This window comes from Podarcis muralis, chromosome W (assembly GCF_964188315.1).
Source record: "Podarcis muralis chromosome W, rPodMur119.hap1.1, whole genome shotgun sequence".
In the NCBI taxonomy this organism is placed as follows: Eukaryota; Metazoa; Chordata; class Lepidosauria; order Squamata; family Lacertidae; genus Podarcis; species Podarcis muralis.
The window spans coordinates 13,391,910-13,413,416 of NC_135674.1; the positions used below are offsets into that span (position 1 = coordinate 13,391,910).

Genomic DNA, 21,507 nt, shown 5'->3' on the forward strand with positions numbered 1-21,507 from the left:
ACAAGAAACCAAATCATTACATTAAAGTGTTTTTTTTTTAATTGTCTATACAATTAATGTTAATCCCACATTATGGGATTATTTGACTTCCTTACCCTTCCTCCCCTGATTCCTTTGAATTATCTTCATTCATGCATGTCAATTTAATCTTCATGTCTAATTACCTCCAAATGTAATCATTGCCTATAACATTACAGCTGGTTTTTAGAAAAATCCTGCTAATGTATTAACTTGTGTACACTGCTTTTGTCAATATGCAATAAACATTTCCCATTCTTTTTTGTATTAAAATTGGAGGCATTTCTTCTACTGCAATGGGCCTCCAGCGTCCTGTTGGTACCATTAGTGATTTCTCATACAGTTGATATTCCCTGCATAGATAGATTAGATAGATGATAGGTAGGTAGGTAGATTAGGTAGATAGATTAGATAGGGTAGGTAGGTAGATTAGATAGGTAGGTACATGGATAGATTAGGTAGATAGATAGATAAATTAGATTAGATAGGTAGATTGGATAGATGTCAGGTTTGGAACTTAACAGGTTAAGAAGTTCCCAGGATGCCTCAATTCTGACGTCAGCTTCTAGAAGCTGGGAGGAGTTTTGGGAGGAGTGTTCTGTTCCCCTCTGGTCGTTGAGGGAGAAAGACGTAGCCTGTAATGGCGGAAAGGAGCCCAGGAGAAATCCCTGGGGAAATGTCGGAATAAAGAGCTGAAATGGACAAACCTGGACTCTGTGTTTGTTTGGAAGCTAAGTGAAGGACGTGACAGTTTCACACCGCTGTGTTTATCTCTGCTACTGGCGTGACTGGAGCTGACTGAGAGCGTGCGCAGGGGAAACGCGCCGGACCCAGCTGCGGTAATAAAAGCTAATTGTGGACCAATAAATCAATTAGCGGGGGTCGCGCCAATATACGAATTTTGCCACAGGTTATGGGTACTAATCACCGCTTGTAAAACTGTCACTCAAGAAGTGCCGGAATGCGTTTGAAGTCGGCGGGAGTCTTTGCCTGGTGCTAAGAGGCGAAGGAGCAGTTGCAGAGTTTAAAAGCGGCTGGCAAAAGGACACAAAGTGGCTGCCTGTGTTGCTGAGTGCTGGGACCAGCTGGAGCTCTGGATCTGAGAGCTGAAGGCAGCAAGGAAACGTTTCTCCACGGGTGCCAGAGGAGCTTGGGAACTGTAAGTAAGCTTGGGGCCCCTTGGGAGAACGGAAGAGGATGGCAGGCTGCCAGGTCTTGGAGGACATTCCATGCTCACTTTAAGAAGTTGGGCAACCTGGCTGCTGATCTGAAGTCTACTGTTCTGGGTGTCAGGAAGCCAGAGGCCACTTGGCTAGTGCTCCAGGGAGTTTATGAGGCTGGAGGCAACAGCAAGCGCTGGGAGATGGCTGCTTCAGAGCAGAAGGCAAGATGGCGCTGACCACCTTCGTGAGAGCCGGTGCACAGCTGGGAAGGGCTGTGGGCCCCAGAGGGGGGGCGAAAGGGCTATCTGGGATTGTGCTGCATTTGCTGGGAAGCTTCAGCAAAAGGCCAGAGCCCTGGAGAAGGAATACAAAAGCCTAAAAAGGCTGGAGCCCCTGTCCCTGATGCTTTAGCCACAAGGAGTGCTGCTGAGCAGGTCGGGGGGGGGGGGGGCGAAGGATTCCAAAGGCAAGTTTAAGAGCCTGCTGGAATGAAGTGGAGGTTCAGAGGGGGCAAAGCTGGCAAGGAGTGCTTTTCCGGAAGAAGGAGAAGGAGGCCAGCGGGAGGAGCCCAAGAGCAGTGATTTTCCACTGGAGTTCGACATCTGCGTGAGGAGCTTGGAGGGAGGCAAGCTGCTGGGAGCCCTTTACCTACCACTGGGGGTGCAGGAAAGCGTCCTGGGAGCCCTGGGAGCAGAGGGGGGGGGCGGTGAGCAGTAAAAGCACAGAAAAGCCTCTTTTTCCAAAGGCTGCCAAGAGATGTTTGCGTCAAAAGTCGAAGCCTGGGAAACAGGACACAGCTACAGGCTTCAAGGTCAGCCATCTGCTGCAGCGGGAGTTACGTGCTGCAGAGGTGTCTGGGAACTCTGAGATAAGTCCAGTCTTCAGAGCAACGCAGGATGCTGCGGTTTCGGACGCTGCCAAGGACAGGGGCAGCGGGACGTTTGTTGCTTCTATGGCAACTGTGGAGAACAACTCCAGCCAGGACACAGTGACACGCTGGGTGTTTTGGTTTCTGCTATCAGGCAGCACCTGATAGGCTGCGGAACTGCAGGGCTGTTTCAACAGGAACAATTGGCTAACGTGTTTTTCTCTCCCTTTTACAGGAGGAGTAAGAGGTCTACGTTGTGCCGGGACTGAATTGTTGTCGGTTATCTGTATCTGCTCTAACGAAGCAGGGGTTCAAAATAATGTGCTTTGAAAATGATACCTGTTCCATTTTCAGAGGGGGGCGACAACTGATCAACATGGCGAAGAGCAAGAACAATTTCTTTGTTCTGGAGTCACCTCTGGAGGGTGGTGGGAATGCTGGTAATGCACAGGTGCAGTGTGCTAAGGTTCCCAAAGGTGTGCAAAAGTTGCACAGGTGCACAAAAGGGTACAAACTCCGGAAATGTGGGAGGTCCCAAGGGTGCAGGGCATGCAAAGGTGCTTGGTTTTCCCGGGTTTGGGAGGGTAGCCAAGGAAGCTTTTGAGCTTGTTCACACAGATCTGTCAGGACCCATGAGGTGTGAGAGTCTGGGTGGGGCCAGGTATGTGCCATTGCTGACAGATGGCCACAGCCAGGTTGGCTGGTGTCTCTCTCTCAAGTCACAGGGGGAGGCGGCGCAACTGATCAAGGATTGGGTTGCGGAGGTGGAACTAAGGTTTTCCACCAAGGTGCAAGGGTTCAAGAGCAACCGAGGGTCACAGTTTACTGGGTCTGCTCTGGAGGAATTTTTCAAGGAAAAGGGAATACGTCACCAGGTGACGGGTGCAAAGTCTTCTCAAGAGAGAAGGGAGGCTGTTGCTGAGCCCGGTGACGGGGACCAGGTCCAGAATCAGGGTTCAAAACCCGGTGATGGGGACCAAGTCCAGGGTCAGGGTTCAGGGCAGGTTTGGGCATCTCCAAGGGTTGTTAAAGGAGTGTCCAGGTGTGAGACTTCATCTCCGGTAATGGAGAAAGCTCACAAACAGGGTGTCAAGTCAGAGGGGGAAGAGTCTGACGGAGAAGACACAACTGCTGGCCCTAAAGGGTCAGTAGGGTATCAGATCACAGGTGCGTGGAAAAGTGTCGCACAGTGTGATTCTGGGAAAGTTGAAGGGGTTCAACAGGTGCCTGGGAAAGATGCCGGGAAGTGGCACAAGGCAAAGGGGAAGGTGTTGAACTCAAAAGGGTCTTGCCAGAATGTGAGGCATAGAGGGGGTGTCAGGTTTGGAACTTAACAGGTTAAGAAGTTCCCAGGATGCCTCAATTCTGACGTCAGCTTCTAGAAGCTGGGAGGAGTTTTGGGAGGAGTGTTCTGTTCCCCTCTGGTCGTTGAGGGAGAAAGACGTAGCCTGTAATGGCGGAAAGGAGCCCAGGAGAAATCTGTGTTTGTTTGGAAGCTAAGTGAAGGACGTGACAGTTTCACACCGCTGTGTTTATCTCTGCTACTGGCGTGACTGGAGCTGACTGAGAGCGTGCGCAGGGGAAACGCGCCAGACCCAGCTGCGGTAATAAAAGCTAATTGTGGACCAATAAATCAATTAGCGGGGGTCGCGCCAATATACGAATTTTGCCACAATAGATAGGGTAGGTAGGTAGGTAGATTCAGGCATGGCCAAACTCAGCCCTCCAGATGTTTTGGGACTACAATTCCCATCATCCCTGACCACTAGGGATCAGGGATGTTAGCTAGGGATGATGGGAGTTGTAGTCTCCAAACAGCTGGAGGGCCAAGTTTGGCCATGCCTGGATTAGATGGTAGGTAGGTAGATAAGGTAGGTTGGTAGGGTAGGTAGAGTAGATAGGTAGATAGATTAGGTAGCTAGGTAGGTAAATAGGAAGGTAGGTAGATAGGTCAATAGGTTTAATGGTAGGTAGATTAGATTAGGTAGGTAGGTAGATTAGGTAAATTAATGTAGGTAGGTAGGATTGACCCACTTATTTAAAAGTAACCACGCTGTTACATTAGTAACAAAAATCAATTGTCTTAAATATTCTCAGGCGGTGACCCTGGATCCCAACTTCCTGGACGCTTACATTAATCTGGGGAACGTCTTGAAGGAGGCGCGTATATTTGACAGGTAAGCAAATAGGCGTATAGCTTATATTCTCTCTTTTTTTATATAAATGGTTTTTATTGGTTTTACGTATAATCACATTACGTATTATATTCTCAGTTTAGTGGTTGCACCCATACCCAAACTAACTCCCATTGCCAGTGGGGATATGTGTTCAATCCCTTGTTGCCTTAGAGGGTGGATTTGATTTAAATCAAATTGATTTAACTCACAATTTAAATCCCTAATCCGTAAGACTTGTTTTAAATCCTCTTTTTACAGAAAGGTTCAACCTTGCTGGCATCCTCTTAATATGGACAAGCAGAGGAAGGTTTCCTTTTTGGTTCTACTCTTAGAAATACATAGACAGATAATGATGAAATGATGGTGAGGTTTAATAAGTGAACAGTTTCTGTTTGGACAACTTTTCTGCTGCACTTGATTGGAAGTCCTTTCCTTCATAACAATTTGAACAATTTAACATCTTTCTTGGGCAATTCTAAACCTGTTATTCCAAGGAGAAAGGCCTCTGGTTTCTTAATAAATGTATATTTCAACATTTTTTTGCAGTTCGTTATAAATCTTCTCCAAGAAGTCTTTCACCTTGGGACAAGTCCACCACATATGGAAAAAAGTACCTTCTTTTTCTTTACATTGTCAGTGTTTGTAAAAAGCAAAAAAAAGAAAAAAAAGAAAAAAAAAAAGAAAAAAAAAAGAAGGAAAGGGTTCTGACCTCCCTTTGTCTCCTCAGCCTGGTCCTCGGACCCTTGTCGGCACAAAAGAGTCCACGAGAATATCTTTGCAGAGTTTTATTCTTAAAAGTCTTTGTGCAAAACACGACTGAATAAACTATACACACCAGCACTAACCAACCAACCCAACTCAACCTCAGCAACAAACTAACATTTCTCATTCTATATATACAACCTGGTGCAGGCTGATGACTCATGCTGGCCCAGCTTTATTCGCATTAAAGAAACAGTGGCCATTTTAGCCGTGACATACATTTCCAACAAAGGTTATCACTTTTGTGATAAATCTTTGCTAGTTTTACAGGGGTCAAGTACCATCTATACATCATCTTCATAATGTTTTCCTTTAACATCATACATGCAGTGAACTTGACCCCTTTCCTCCATAGCTTCTCCCAATCCTCCATCATTATGTTATGTCCCACATCCCTTGCCCAATCAATCATAACCGATTTAACTTGTTCATCCTTTGTGTGCCACTCCAACAACAAACTGTACATTTTAGACATATTCTTATAATTAGTATCTAACAACTCCGTTTCCAATTTGGTTTTTTCTGTTGCAAAACCATTTCTCTTATCCATTTTATATAATTCGTTAATTTTATAATATTGTAACCAATTCACTTTATCTTTCATTTGTTCAAATGGTTTTAATTTAAAACCTTCCTGATTCTCTAACAACAAATCTGAATACCTCAACCATTTGTTTTCCATATTTAACTTTTTTTGGGCCTGTGCTTCCATTGGTGAAATCCATTTTGGTGTTTTTCTTACTAAGAGATCTTTGTATAATGCCTTTCTAATTACATGATTCTTAAAACCACTGTGGGCCTTTACCTTGTCATACCATAGATATGCATGCCATCCAAAACGATTATCCAATCCCTCCAAGTCTAGCGCATCATCATTCTCTAATTGAATCCAATCCTTGATCCAGCAGAATGCAGCAGCTTCAAAGTGTATCTTCAAATCTGGTAGGGAAAAGCCCCCTCTCTCTTTTATATCTGTAAGTAATTTATATTTAATTCTAGGTTTTTTCCCCTGCCAGATAAATTTAGACAATGCCTTCTGCCATTCTTTAAAACATTTAAGCGGTTTTAAATTTGGAGGTTCAAGTACATTACAGTGGTACCTCGCAAGACGAACGCCTCGCAAGACGGAAAACCCGCTAGACGAAAGGGTTTTCCGTTTTGGAGGCGCTTCGCAAAACGAATTTCCCTATGGGCTTGCTTCGCAAGACGACAGCCCATAGGGAAATCTCCGGGACAGCGGGGAAGCGCAGCGCGTCTTCCCCGCTGTCCTCGGACCTCCTCCGAAGCCTGGCAGCGGGGCAGGGACACCTCCTCTCGCCGCCGCCGGGCTTCGGAACGATGCCCCGATGCCGGGCGGCGGGGCGGGAACCTCTCACCCCGCCGCCCGGCATCGGAACGAGGTCCTGGACCTCTTCTGAAGGCAGGCGGGGGCAAAAGTCTTTGTCCCCCCTGCCTGCCTTCCCAGGGGCTTTTAAATCGCCCCGGACAGCGGAGAAGTCCTCCGCTGTCCCGGGCGATTTTAAAATGCCGCCCGCCAGCATTTTAAGATCGCCCCGGGCAGCGGAGACGTCCTCCGCTGTCCCGGGGTTTTTTAAAATGCTGGGGGTGGGAAGAAAGGCCCTTGTCCCTGTTGGAATTCTGCCCGGTCAGAGGAATGTGCCATAGCGTAGGCACCGGCAGATATTCCTGTCGACCTCCCCGCGTTTCCCTCTGCTGATAAGCAGGCGAGGTCCCGGCGATTCTTCTCAGAAGTGTGAGAGGAACACACCGTTCTTCCTCTCTCCCCTTTGGTGTCCCCCAGGGAGGGGAAAGAAGCAGACAGAAAACTATTTACATCTTTTATTTCTGTCTCTTATATCAGTACAGAGAAACATGTCTGCACTCGACAACAGCAAGAAGAAACTCCACCCAAGTACTTCCAGTACAGGTCATATGACACACACACTGAGCTAACATCCGGTGCTCAGTACAGAATGGACTGCCCCTTTGTTTCCATGGCAACAGTCACAAACATCCTGTCTGGCTTTCCAGCCACAAGCAGCAGACTGAGCTGCTAGAGCCTTTGCTTGCTGCAGCATTGGTGCTTTATGGTAACATACTCCCCCTAAAGTATCAATGCTTGCTGCGAGCAAAGCGTCATCCAGAGAAGAAAACAAACAGTTGTTATACTTATAACATTCCCCTGTTGTTTCAGTTCCACCCTTGGAACTACCCGCCACTGGTTTAACCAATGTACCTCTCTGGTTGTGTGACTTCGCATTACCTTGGTTAACAACTCTCTGTTGTGCCTTTGTCTCTGACTCAGACACAGCTTCAATCTGTCCTTGATCGTTTACAACAGCAACATATGCTAGGTTAGCAAACTCCTCTGAATACCTCTTGGGTGGTACACCCTTCGTTGCTCTCTCAGACCTACGTAAGAGTTGCTGCTCTTCTCTGCTTTCTGGTTCAGCCTCTGAACTCTCTGGAGAACCAGTAGTAAGCTTAATCAGTGGTTCATCCTTCTCTTCTGAGGGTCTAGTCATTATTTGAGATTTCCTCTCAATGACTGTGACAACTGAGCTGTCTGAGCTATCGCTGTCATCGTCAGTACCACTGTAATCTGTGACATCAGAAAAATCATCATCATCTGAATCATTCTCTGTGGGAAATGTGTGAACAATCACTCTCTCCTGTTCAGGAGCACTCTCTAGAAATTTTGTGAGAATCACCTGACCAGATTCAGACAAAATTACTCTATAGAGACCTTTTTCATAACCCACAAAAATGCCTCTGACATTCTTAACCCCACTTGGAGCTTCTGTTCTCACATGAGACCCGAAAACCTTAAAATAGGCTACAGAAGGTTTTCTATTAAACAGCTTCTCAAAAGGAGAACATCCCAACTCTGTTGAGACTTTTCTTAACCACACATGAAGATAGGACGCTAGCGACTCGGCCCAATATTCATGTGGTAAATGTGAACTCAGCAATTGTGCATGCATCCCCTTCTGCAATTCTTTGTTCACTTTTACACAGACACATTTCTTCCATGCTTCTTCGGAACTAGCAAGTTTGTGTCTTATCCCTTTTCCATCCAGGAACTTCTGGAACTTCTGTAACAGAAAAATTGGCTTGTCATCTGTGAAAAGACAATCAACGTTAGCATCATGCATACTTTTAACCTTGTCACAAAACTCCTGAAACTTTTCTAAAGTTTCCTGCGGTTTCTTCATCACATAAACCCAAGAATAATTAGTGTAACAATCAACACACAAAAGGTAATATTTTGCACCGCCTCTAGATGGTTCTAAAGGACCAATCACATCAGCATACACCCGCTGAAACGCTCTGTCGACCTTCTTAGCCACCTTCTTGGTGTCCTTGTTGGTCAGATCTGCAAGAGAAATTTCGTTAGAATCAAAAGTATTACATTTCATGTAATCACTTTGATCAAAAGTCAACAAATACAGTCCATCTTTCTCTTTAGCGGTAAGAAACAGTTCTCCATCTTTGTAGATCTTGCATCTTTTATCATCATAGTACAGTTTTAGCCCTTTCTTTGCAATCTGCGAAGCACTCAGCAGACTATATCTCAGTTCTGGAACCAGGTAAACATCGCTTATAGTCAAGTTCAGACTCTCAAGATACACAGTCCCAATCCCGGTCGCTTCCAGTTCTTGACCGTTGGCTTGTTTCACAGTGAAGCTTTGCTTCTTCAACGTCGAAAACAGTTGTCTGTGTGGGCAGAGATGCTTCGTTGCTCCGGTGTCGATTATGAATGCGTTCCCAACATCTGGCGTGGTTCCTTTCGCCATCATCGCCTTTGCAGGTTTCACCTGGCACTTGTTACGGCTTTCGTTTGACGCCTCAGGCTTCGTAGAGCTGTTCTTGGCTCCTTTTGACTGTCGCGGCTTCCTACAGTTCCGCTGTAGATGCCCAGTCTGTCCACAATTGTAGCATCTGACGGCGCTCAATGCTACAGCATGCTTTCCAGTAGCATCAGCAGTGGGAAGATTTGAACTCTGTTCTTGCCTCCCCCTGTCCTTCACCTTCAGTGCAGCAAGTCTGTCGTGTTCGTTAAGGACCACTGCACACACCCTCTCCGCGGTCAAATCGGCGGCAGGTAGAGAACCAAGCTGACTGGCAACAACCTTGTAAGTCCGGTTCAGGCTGTTTATCATCATGAAGCAAAACACTTCCTCCTGAAGACGGAAATTGCGTTCCACCATCTGTTGACGCAGAAACTTCATTTCTGTCAGGTGCGCTTGAACATCTCCATCAGGCGCTAATCTCAGATTGGTCAACTTCTCAAAATACAGCAACGCTGAAGAACCTGCATCTCTCTGATGCGTTGTACGCAGCGTATCCCAAACCTCTTGTGCATATTCCAAATGCTGAATATGCACCAATTGATCATCTGAGACGCACAGAATTATAGCAGTCCTAGCCTTCACATTCTGTGACTCCCAAGCACGCGTTGGTGCTGCAGGGATGGGGTTCTCAATCACCCCAAACAGTCTCTGATTCTGCAACAGGGCCTTCATCTTTACAGACCAAGATGAATAATTGTCATTGGTCAGGAGGGGTGGAGAAGGCAAGCCTCCCCCCTTCTTAGCATCCATTTTGAGTCCTTGCATTGACTCTAAAACACAAGCCTCTAAAATCCAATAGCTGGCTTGTTTACACTCTTTACACCTGGCAGTTCTGACTCTGGCTGCGTTGGAAAGTCCCTTCCACCAGTTCGTGAGGACCTAGTCATAACAAAACTTTGTTTTCGCCTCTCTGAGGCATAGACTGACTGTCCAGCCCTCTCGATTAACTTTCCAGTCCTCCTTCACTGAAGGACGTCGCTTAGCAACAGCGCATATCTCTCCTCGGACAGGAAACCACAAGAATGCTTGGAATGCAGGCCTCTTCTAAGTTGGAGCTGCTTTCCCACACACGCTCTCCGTGAAGCAGAGAATGAGCAATCTGCATTCACACTTTTAAGCCCTTAAAAATCTCATACCTTGGGCATCGGCTTGGCTGTCAGCTTCTTCTTGTCAGCTTCTGGCTGCAGAGAATCAGCCTCTCACAACAGGCTTCCATGAAGCAGAGGAGGATTCACCAGCCTCTCATGCAGATGTTCGATGAATCGCAACCATCCGAAGGCTGCCACTGTTGGAATTCTGCCCGGTCAGAGGAATGTGCCATAGCGTAGGCACCGGCAGATATTCCTGTCGACCTCCCCGCGTTTCCCTCTGCTGATAAGCAGGCGAGGTACCGGCGATTCTTCTCAGAAGTGTGAGAGGAACACACCGTTCTTCCTCTCTCCCCTTTGGTGTCCCCCAGGGAGGGGAAAGAAGCAGACAGAAAACTATTTACATCTTTTATTTCTGTCTCTTATATCAGTACAGAGAAACATGTCTGCACTCGACAACAGCAAGAAGAAACTCCACCCAAGTACTTCCAGTACAGGTCATATGACACACACACTGAGCTAACATCCGGTGCTCAGTACAGAATGGACTGCCCCTTTGTTTCCATGGCAACAGTCACAAACATCCTGTCTGGCTTTCCAGCCACAAGCAGCAGACTGAGCTGCTAGAGCCTTTGCTTGCTGCAGCATTGGTGCTTTATGGTAACAGTCCCCCCCCCCTCAGCCTTCAGAAGAGGTCGGGGGACAGACTGTCCCCGGACCTGGTCTGAAGGCGGTTTCCCTAGGAACGCATTAATTGATTTTCAATGCATTCCTATGGGAAACCGTGCATCGCAAGACGAAAAACTCGCAAGACGAAGAGACTTGCGGAACGAATTAATTTCGTCTTGCGAGGCACCACTGTATGTTGGTTGGTATGGGAAACTGTCGTGTGACGGGCCAATGGCCGTAATAAAGATCAATCCAAATCCATTATCAATGATTGGTAAAACTTGAAATAAAAACAGCATCTTCGGCAATACATTCATCTTAACCACCGATATTTGGCCCATCAATGAAAGTTTTAGGTTTGACCATATCTCAAGATCTCTCTTGATTTCATTCCATAATTTTTCATAGTTATCTTTATAAAGATTCAAATTCTTTACCGATAAGTTCACACCCAAATATTTAACTTTTTTCACAGAAACAAGGCCTGTCCTTTCAAAAAGGTATTTTCTTTCCTCATTATCTAAGTTTTTTTCTAAAACTTTGGTTTTGCTCTTGTTTAATTTAAATCCTGCTACCTGCCCAAACTCTTGAATCAGCTCCAGTGCTTTTACTGCACTGGTTTCTGGATCTTGTAAAGTTAAAACCAAGTCATCAGCAAAGGCTTTTAATTTATATTGCTTGGATCCCACTACAATGCCTTTAACCTCCTCCTCTTTCCTCAACATGTTTAGCAAAACCTCCAGAACAGAAATAAATAGCAGAGGGGAAAGCGGGCACCCTTGCCTGGTTCCTTTCTCAATTCTGATTTCCTCTGAGACCACATTATTAACTATGATTTTTGCTTTTTGTTCAAAATAGATTGCATTGATACCATTTAAAAATTCCTGGCCAACCTCAATTCTTTCTAGGTTTTTCATCATAAATAACCAAGAAACATTATCAAACGCCTTTTCCGCATCAATAAACATTAACATTGCTTTACAATTTCTTTTCGCTTCCAACCTTTCTATTATATCAATTATATTTCTAATGTTACCTTTCATATGTCTCCCAGGCAGAAATCCTGCCTGGTCCTTATGTATATAATTTGATAGAACCTTTTTTAATCTATTGGCCAAAATGTTTGCGAAGATTTTATAGTCCACATTAAGTAATGAGATTGGTGTATAATTTTTTACATCAGATCTATCTTGATCTATTTTTGGAATCAGAGTGATAAATGCATCTTTCCAGGTTTCGGTAGCTTTGTCCACTCTTAAAATCTTATTACACACATCTGCCAACGGTTGAATTAGCCAATCTTTCAATATTTTATAATATTTTGCAGAAAGACCATCCGGTCCCGGGGCTTTGCCTAACTGCATCTTATTTATTGCCATCTCAACCTCCTGTCTTGTAATCATGCCATTTAGTAGGAACCTTTTATCCTCGGGAATTTTCTGCATTTCATTCGCCGCAAGAAATTGCTCAATTTTATCCTTATCTTCTTTACCTTTTTTATACAGCTGTTTAAAGTATTTCTGAAAACATTTCCTTATATCTGCAGGGTTTTCCATAGATTTTCCATCAGATACAATGTTTGTAATAGTACTTTGCTTCTGTCTCTTTTTTAATTGCCAAGCCAACAATTTCCCACATTTATTCGCAGATTCAAAGTTTCTCTGTTTCATCATTTTAATTTTCCATTCTATTTCCTGGTTAATAATTTGAGAAAATTGAATCTGCAATGCTTTAATTTCTTTTGGAATCTGTTGACTCTTTGGGATTAATCTTAAACTCTTCTCTTTGTCTTTTATTTGAGACAGAATTTTATCTTTTTTCTCATTCTGTATCTTTTTCCTTATCGAGTTCTGTTGTATGAGGAAACCTCTTATTACTGCCTTACTTGCATCCCAAATGACTCTTGTTTCAACCTCTGTGTTCATATTTAGTTCAAAATAATCTTTTAGAGTCTTTTGGGCCTTAGTAATCATCTGTTCATTCTTCAACAACTCATCATTCATCCTCCATCTAAAGGAACCCTGCAGGTATAATTTCATCTCCAAAACCACTGCATTATGATCTGAGCAAGTCTTAGGGCAAATTTCTGTTTTAGTAACCTTAGGAACCAAATCTCTGGATATCCATAAATAGTCGGTTCTCGAGAAAGTTTGATTTGAATTTGAGAAAAAAGTGAAATCCCTCTCCATTGGATTTTGTAGCCTCCATATGTCCGACAAATCGTATTTATCAGTCATATCAAAGAAAATCTTTGGTAGTCTGCCAGAACTTGGATTTTTCTGACCCTGTGTTTTATCCATTAATGTTGATGCTACTCCATTCAGGTCTCCCATTAAAATCAATTTGTAATCCATATAATCCATGAGTTTTAAGTCCAGATTCTTAAAAAATTCCACTTTGCCATCATTTGGTGCATCAATTCCCAGCAAAAGAAATTTATCGCCTTGTGCCGTAATTTCAACTGCAATGTACCTCCCTTCCTCATCTTTAAACAACAATTTGGGGTTCCATTTTTCTTTAACATAAAAAAACCACACCTCTTTTTTTCACTTTGTCGGATGAAATAAATTCCTGCCCAAGTTTCTTATTTTGGAGAATTTTCCTATGAAGTCTTGTAACATGTGTTTCTTGTAGACAAATTATGTCCAAATTATGTCTTGCCAGTGCGTGATAAACTTGATTCCTCTTAAATCGCGAATTTAGACCATTCACATTCCAGGAGTAGATTTTCAAAGACATCCTGATTTGTTAGGGGCCCACTGCTCCTGCCCCTAATGAAGGAGAACTTTCCAGTCCAAGCTCTTTTGCGTTTTTCTCCAAAAATCTTTCTTTCTCTCTGACAGTTGTTATTCTTTGTTTCCTTCATTGAAATTTAAAAGATAATCCTTCTGGGAACTCCCACCTGAAGAAAATGTTCTTTCTTCTTAGGGCACTGGCCAAATCCATATAATTATTTCTCAGGGCCAAAAAGTATGTCGGAATGTCTTTAAACAGAATTATTCCCTTCTCATCTATCTTTAAACTTTTTTTGTAATGGTGGCCTAAAATAATATCTCTCTGCTCTTTGGTTTTAAAAATCACCATACAGTCATGTGTGATCTTAGTATCTTTTTTAGGTCCAAATCTGTAGGCTTTATCAATCCAGGAATTTAATTCTTCTTTTGAGAGGCCCCAATACGCTGCAAATTCTTCAATTAACCAATCCTTCAAATTATCCCGCTCTTTCTGGGGTATGCCCCTCAATCTCAGATTACATTCCCTCTGTTTTAGCTGGAGAGACGCAATTGAAATTTGAGATTGTCGCTGAATTGCCTCTAAATCAGCAATTCTCACAGTTTCCAAATGCGCCAGTCTTGACTCATGTGCTGATACATCTGAATTAACTTGCGTTAAATCTTGTCTTAATTGAGCAAAGTCACTTTTTAATTCCTGTATAGACTTTTGATTTCCTCTTACTTCTGTTTTAATTTCCTGAAGCAATTGCAACACAGACTCCTCAAAAGCTGGTGACTTAGAGTCCCTTCTTGGTTTAGTTTTTGCTTTCTTTGTCCTCTCTCTCCTTTCTCTCCCCCATCCATAACTTGCAATTCTTTTGTTCAAGGTCAGTCTCAAACAAAGGGGAGATAAGGAGACAGACAGTTTCTCTTCTCAAGCCTCTTCACCAGTCTTAATATAAAAGTCAACAGTCTCTCTAACTTGTAATCCTTTCTTAATTCCCCAGAAGTTAATAACACAGTCCCAATTTACAATTTATATTTGGGGGTAGGGGTACTGTTTAAAAGAGAAAGGGAAAAGAAAAACCTTTGAGTTCGGGCAGCTGCAGTTACTTTTCCCCCCCAAGTAGGAAAACGAAAGTTGAAAGTGTCATTTTCTTTACAACGTCTCATAATGAAGTCTAGTCTTCCCGACCGGGTAGTCCGCTTCCACAAAGAAAATACCTCGTAAATCCAAACTGTCTGCAAGGATTAAAAGAGTCTGAAAAGTATATCCTCCTTCCCCCTGCTAGTAGGAGGGATACAGAGATTAACTTGAAAGTCTTTAGAAAGTCGTACATTTTAGATCGCGGCTTCGGCTGATGTAGCTGTTTTGTCTCTTAATCAGAAGAAGGGACTCACCTCCGTTTTTTTAAGCCCCTGTCCTTTCCAAATAAATATCCAAATTTTTAATTTATTACTCACTCTTTTCCAATCAAAGTTGCTTGGAGAAATTGGCCGCTCACGATCTCCGGACTCGGAGCTTCATGCGATGAAGGAAGCGAGTCTATTCCCAAGTGGCTCTGTCTCCAACCCCACCCGCTCTCAGAGCCCTTATCAAGAGCTTACCGGGGGGTGAGGGAGTCGTTCCAGGAACACCAAGTCCTCGGAATGTTCAATCCGAGGTTTTTAAGAGGTACTGCGTCACTCTAGCGGGTTCCCCAACCTTCAAAGCACCGGTGCTCTTTCAAGTGAAAGAGCTCACCCTTCCAGCAGAACGGGCAGCCAACACGGAACTGATGGTGAGGTTTAATAAGTGAACAGTTTCTGTTTGGACAACTTTTCTGCTGCACTTGATTGGAAGTCCTTTCCTTCATAACAATTTGAACAATTTATTTAACTAATAAAGGAAGTTTTCCTTATCGGAATAATCAAATCCCTTTTTTACAGAATGGTTCAGCCTTGCTGGCATCCTCTTAATATGGACAAGCAGAGGAAGGTTTCCTTTTTGGAGTAACGAGTTTTCAGAAATGCATAGACTATTAGAAATGTATAGACCAGTACTGATGAAATGACGGTGAGGTTTAATAAGTTAACTGTTTCTGTTTGGACCACTTTTCTGCTGTACTTGACTGGAAGGAGAAACAGAATCATTTCCTTCAGAACCATTTAAACAATTTATTTCACTAAAGGAATAACAATATGGCACAATGTTTTTACCGTTCTGTCAAAAACAAAGGTTCCCCTGTCTTTTTTACAGAAAGGTTCAGCCTCGCTGGCATCCTCTTAATAGCCCTCCCAAAGCATTTTTTTTGGATTTTTATCCACCCTGATGATAATGAAACTGAACCACTCCTTGCTCTCATTTCAGAGCCGTGGCAGCCTATCTACGGGCCCTGAGCCTGAGCCCCAACCACGCTGTCGTCCATGGCAACCTGGCCTGTGTGTATTACGAACAGGGGCTGATCGACCTGGCAATCGATACCTACAAGCGGGCCATTGAGCTCCAGCCCCACTTCCCCGACGCCTACTGCAACCTGGCAAACGCACTCAAAGAAAAAGGCAGCGTAAGAAACCCTTCTGCTTTCTGTATGTCGGAGGGTTTGCTGAATAAACCCTTACGGAGGATGGTGATCTCAAAATTGGGCTTTGGGGGGAGGGACTTGGGGAACAGTACTTAAAAGAAGTCCTCTTTTATTTTTTAATATAATTTTTATTCAATTTTCATATCTTCCCTTTGTCACGTTCATATCAAATCATATAATCACATACAACTTTGCTCATACCGAGTGTCTACTTCCTCCCCCCGTTCCCACTCCCTGGTTTACTTAAGCAATCACAATCCTCTTAGCGCAGGCATGTCCAAAGTCCGTTGGGGGGGGGGGCTAATCCGGCCCGCCAGTCAGTTTAATCCGGCCCCTGTGGCAGTTTATTTCCTAGGGTAAAATCCTAAAAACACCTCAACAAGTTCAACCCTTTAAAAATCTCAACAACTTCAACCCTAAAGAAAAGCTCAACAATTTGGGGTAAAACCATAACAAAAACCTCAACAACTTCAATCCCAAAAAAAAGGTTAACAACTTTGGTTGGCCCTTACGGCCCTTCACTTCATCAAATCTGGCCAACTTTGAAAAAAGTTTGGACACCACTGTTTTAAACCGCAACCCAAAACCCACTGATTGATCGCAAAGTGCCAACACGTCAATTGAACCTGTATACCTCGTTTTTTCTGTGGGTTTCACATTTCTTCTTTATGACTGCTGTCGTCATCAATAATCCTTCATCAAAGTTACTGCGCTAACGTTCTTCATTAGATTATCTTTCCATTGATATATAATTTTATGGTATAACTCAGCGCTTTTTTTCTTTAAAAAAATGTTTAGGCTCCGGGGGGGGGGGGGGGGAGATAAATACAGTTCCAGTCGGTTCAAATTGGAAAAGAAATTTCCTGAAATGGAAATTTGCCTTTATAAAAATGTAAAAAAATAAAAATTAAAAACGCATCAAGTTTCATCAGTATATTCCTACAGAAGATTTAACAGGAAGTCTTCAATGATGGTGTCAGGGCCGCCTCAGGTCCCAGCTCACAAGAGACCAACGCCAAGTCCACTTTATTTACAAAAGTCTTTATTGAAGTACATTGTTTGCTCCACAGCCGAGGCGTGCAGCCCCACGTCTGTTACGCTTAGACCGCTGAAGTCCCCTCTGAATCAGTCCCGCCTCCACACCAGTTTAAGAGGCTTCTGCTGGTCCACCTCTTCCTGTCCTTCCTTTTCCGCAGGGTCTTTCTACCCCCCTGGGTTCCTTCCCTCCTGGATTCCCCTGACGCTGAGTCCCCAGACGCCTGCTCCCCCCTCCTCCGTGCTTTGGGACCAGGCTCCTCCTCCGGGCTCTCCGCATTTCCGCGCGTCTCCACATTTGAACTTGGCGCGCGTTCGCTACCTCTGACCTTCCTCTTGACAGCTACACTACTCTCTGTGCTACTCTCCGCCCCTTCCGGCAGGACGTCTTGCCCCGATCTCCTTCCCCTCTCTGCTTCCTGCTCTGCTTCGTCTGTCACACTGGGAACTCCACCCTCTTCACTCCGTTCCGGCGGGGAAGCCGGCCCCGATCTCCAACTCCCACTCGGGGTTTCCCTGCTGCTCCCCTGCTCCTGACGAGTCCCCCCTGTGGCTCCCCTTGGCCTGACCAGGGGCGCCCCCTTTTGGGAATCCTCCGATTCACTTGAAAGACTCATGGAAACCCTCAAGTCATTGTCATCCTCCTCCTCGTTCCTGGATTCTTCCCCCTCGCTCTCAGTCTCCTCCCTCATCTGTGCCTCTCTCCCTGAACCCCTGACATCCATCCGCCCTCGAAGCCCCCCCTCCCCCCCTCCCGCCCGTCGGGCGCAGGTATTGGGAGCCGCGTCTCTGCGGGGTTAGATGCTGGATACAGTTCGTCTACTTCGATTTCCTCTGCTTCCAGCTCGGTGTATGTGTGCTCGAACTCGGGTTCGTCTCCCAAAGTGTTCTCGGTCTCCTCTCCCATTGTTACTTCGTCCGGTGCTGTTGGCCAAGGCCCCTCCCTCCACCTCCTGCGCCAGTCCTCCTCTGGTTGCTCGTCCCACCAATAAGAGGGTTCCGTCTCCACCCCCGAGCACGATCCCCTGGGGGGGGCTCGATTCTGGCGTTCCCTCCTCCGCGGAAGAAAACCCTCGGAAAGTGCTGGCTGAAAGTGTGGGCGTAAAAAGCCAGTCGTCAAAGTACTCGGCTGGCATGGGCCTGTGTGGGAAAAGAGCATGGAACTCGTCCTTGAGAAGAGGCTCGTCCAAAGCGTAGTCCGGCACCCAACTGTTGGCGCTGGCTGGGGTACCCTCTCTGGCGAGAAAATATTCTACTCCCTCTTCCCCCCATCTCGAGTCCAGAATCTCTGTGACCTCGTTGAGTGGTTCGGCCCTAGGTGACCTCCCCCTCTTGGGTGACTCTCTGCGTGGTTCTGGTGCCGTCCCTGACTCCTGAAATCTGTGTGGGGCCTTGTAGGGGGTGAGCACCGACCTATGAAAGACCGGGTGCATTCTGGAACCTTCGGGGAGGGCCAGTCGAAACGCTACGGGATTGATCCTGGCCTCAACTTGGTATGGCCCTAGCTGCCTGTGTCCTAGCTTCTTCTTAGCTAACGACTTGGCCGGCACCGCTTGGGCCGCTAACCATACCCAGTCCCCCACCTGGATGTCTTCTCCCGCCCTCCTGTGTTTGTCCGCCTGCACTTTATAGGCTTGTTTAGCTAGTTCCAAATGTCTCCGCAGCTCCTCGTGCACCTCTTGCAGTTCTGCTGCGAAATGGTCGGCCCCCTGCGGCGCCCCCTCCCCCGTCGTTACGAACCCCGGGAAGGTTCTGGGATGTCGTCCATTGTTAGCGAAGAACGGCGTCACCCCCGTCGACGCGTGCTTCGTGTTGTTGTAGGCAAACTCAGCCATCGGCAGGTAATCCACCCAAGCTGCGGGTCGCTGATTGGCGTAACATCTCAGGTACTGCTGCATGATAGCGTTGACCCTCTCTGCTTGGCCGTTGGTCTGTGGATGTCTCGCCGACGATAGGTTGATCTTGACGTGCAGGATACCTAGGAGCTTCTGCCAGAAACTGGAGACAAACTGGCGCCCCCTGTCGGACAGGATGGACTGTGGCAGCCCATGCACTCTGAACACGTGGTCGATGAAGAGTTTGGCGGTCTGTTCCGCTGTCGCCACCCTCGCGCAAGGAATGAAGTGTGCCATCTTGGTGAACAGGTCCACCACCACCAGTACCGCCGTCTTGCCTCGGGAGCTGGGCAGATCAGTAACAAAGTCCAGCGCTACCCGCTCCCACGGTTGCAGTGGCGTCTCCAGCGGTTCCAGTAGTCCGGCTGGCTTCTGGTGCACTGGCTTGGACCTCTGACAGGTGTCACATCTGGCGACGTAATCCGCGACCTCTCCTCGCATTTGGGGCCACCAAAAGTCCCTGGCTACCAGTTCCGCTGTCTTCTCCTTGCCGAAATGGCCCGCGCTGGGTGCGTCGTGCAACTGCTGCAGAACCTTTGCGCGGAGATCGTCCCCTGGCACGTAGAGGGCACCTTTGCGAGTTAACAGCCCGTCGCGTATCTGGAACTCGTCGTCTCTCGTTGTACCTCTGCGCAGCTCTTCCATCTTGGATTGTGCAAACTGATCTGTCTGCAACGCGCGTCGCACCGCGTCCAAGTCGACGGCGACTGAAGCGCACCCCCACGCCTGCGGTGCGAAAATGTGCTTGGCTGCTACTGTTGCCGCTTCCTCGAGGTATTGCGGTTTCCTTGAGAGCGCATCGGCTATGACATTGGAGTCCCCCGGGATGTACTTTATTCGGAAGTCGAAATCCGCGAAGAATTCCGCCCAGCGCATGTGCCTCTGGCTCTGGAGCTTCGCCGTGCGCCAATACTCTAAGTTCATGTGGTCCGTGCGGACCTGCACGGTGTGCTTGGCTCCTATGAGGAAGTGCCGCCACGCTTTGAAAGCCGCGTGAATGGCCAACAACTCCCTGTCCCAGATGGTGTAGTTTTGTTCCGCCTTGCTGAGTTTCCGGGAGTAGAAAGCACAGGGCCTCCAGTGCCCTTGCGGATCTTCCTGCAAAAGGACGGCCCCCACCGCTCTGTCTGATGCGTCAGTCTCGACCTGCATGGGCCTGCCGGGATTCACGTGCAGCAGCTGTTCCTCGGAGGCGAAGAGGCTTTTAAGCTTCTGAAAAGAGCGCTCCGCCTGGTCCGTCCAAGTGAACTTCTTCTTCTTGGAACTGAGAGTGTCCGTGATTGCTGCTGTCTCCTTCGCGAAACCTCTGATGAACTTGCGGTAAAAGTTGGCGAAACCGACGAACCTCTGCACCTCCTTCCGATTGCGCGGGCTCTTCCAGTCCAACACCGCGCGGACCTTGACGCTGTCCATGGCCAGTCCCTTGTCGGACAGCTTGTAGCCCAGGAAATCCACCTCCGTCACATCGAACTGGCACTTCTCCAACTTGGCGTAGAGTCTGTGTTCCCGTAGTCTCTGTAGGACCTCCTTTACGTCTCTCTCGTGAGCCTCCGGCGATTCTGAGAAGATCAGGATGTCGTTGAGGAAGCACACCCACTTCTTGTAGAGGAGTCCTGCTAGCACGTGATGCATAAAGGCTTGGAAGCAGTGGGATCCATTTTGGAGACCAAAAGGCATAACTCTGTATTCATACGTGCCCAGAGGCGTGAACATGGCCGTCTTCCACTCATCGCCCTCACGCATGCGTATGAGATTGTACGCTCCGCGCAAATCCAACTTGGTGAAGATCCTCCCCTTCCGCACGGTCGCTAGGAGGTCGTCAATCTTGGGCATGGGAAAGGCCTTGGGCTTTGTCATCGAGTTTATGGCTCGATAGTCCACAATGAGTCTCTTCTGGGGCGTGTCCTTCTTCACAAAAAACACAGGACTGCCTCCCACCGCTTTGGATTCCCGAATGAATCCGCGCTTCAAATTGTGCTCTATGAACTCCCTGAGTTCTTGCATCTCATCTTCAGACATGGAATACAGCTTTGCAGTCGGCAGCTTCGCCCCCGGCAACAGGTCAATCGCACAGTCGTAAGGCCTGTGGGGTGGCAGCTGGTCAGCTTCCTTCTCGCAGAAAACCTCCAAAAATCCCTCGTACTTCCGGGGGACTGCCTGCACCATGCCTAGTTGCAGCTGCTGCCCAGCTTCCTCCCCTTGGCTGGACTGGATGCAGTGTTGAGCACAGTACGATGAGCAAAAGGTGAGCTGTCGCTGGTACCACGCCACTGCTGGACTGTGTCTCTCTAGCCAGCTCATGCCTAACACTATAGGCGTGTCTGATAGGCGGGTGACGTTGAAGCTAATGACTTCTCGATGATTTCCAATCTGCATCACCATGGGAGGCGTCTGTTGCACAACTTGCCCTCCTAGCAATTTTCTGCCATCGACCGTGACTACGTTCAGGGGCGTGGTAGCTGGCAGAAGCGCTATGCGATGCTGCTTGACGAACTGCACCCCCACAAAGTCCGCGTTGCTCCCAGAGTCGATTGTAATGGGGACTTCCAGGGTGGTTCCATTCGGCAACTGGAGTGTTGCAGTGAGCTGCACCGCTGGCTTGGGTGGTAAGGGGTCTGTGTGCTGCAAAATCGCTGGGGACTGCTCTACAGACTCGCCTGGCTGAGCCCCAGCATCGCTGTCTCCAGCCAGGCACTGTCG

General features: G+C 46.7%; 1 protein-coding gene across 2 annotated transcripts in view; it reads left to right on the forward strand.

The window, feature by feature from the left end:
• LOC144326277 (UDP-N-acetylglucosamine--peptide N-acetylglucosaminyltransferase 110 kDa subunit-like) overlaps positions 1-21,507 on the forward strand; it is a 133,960-nt gene that overhangs the window by 37,482 nt on the left and 74,971 nt on the right. For both annotated transcript variants that reach the window (XM_077922828.1, XM_077922827.1), the window contains exons 6-7: positions 4,147-4,226; positions 15,664-15,859. In XM_077922828.1, coding sequence (XP_077778954.1) covers positions 4,147-4,226; positions 15,664-15,859 — 276 coding nt within the window. The remainder of the gene's footprint in view (positions 1-4,146; positions 4,227-15,663; positions 15,860-21,507) is intronic.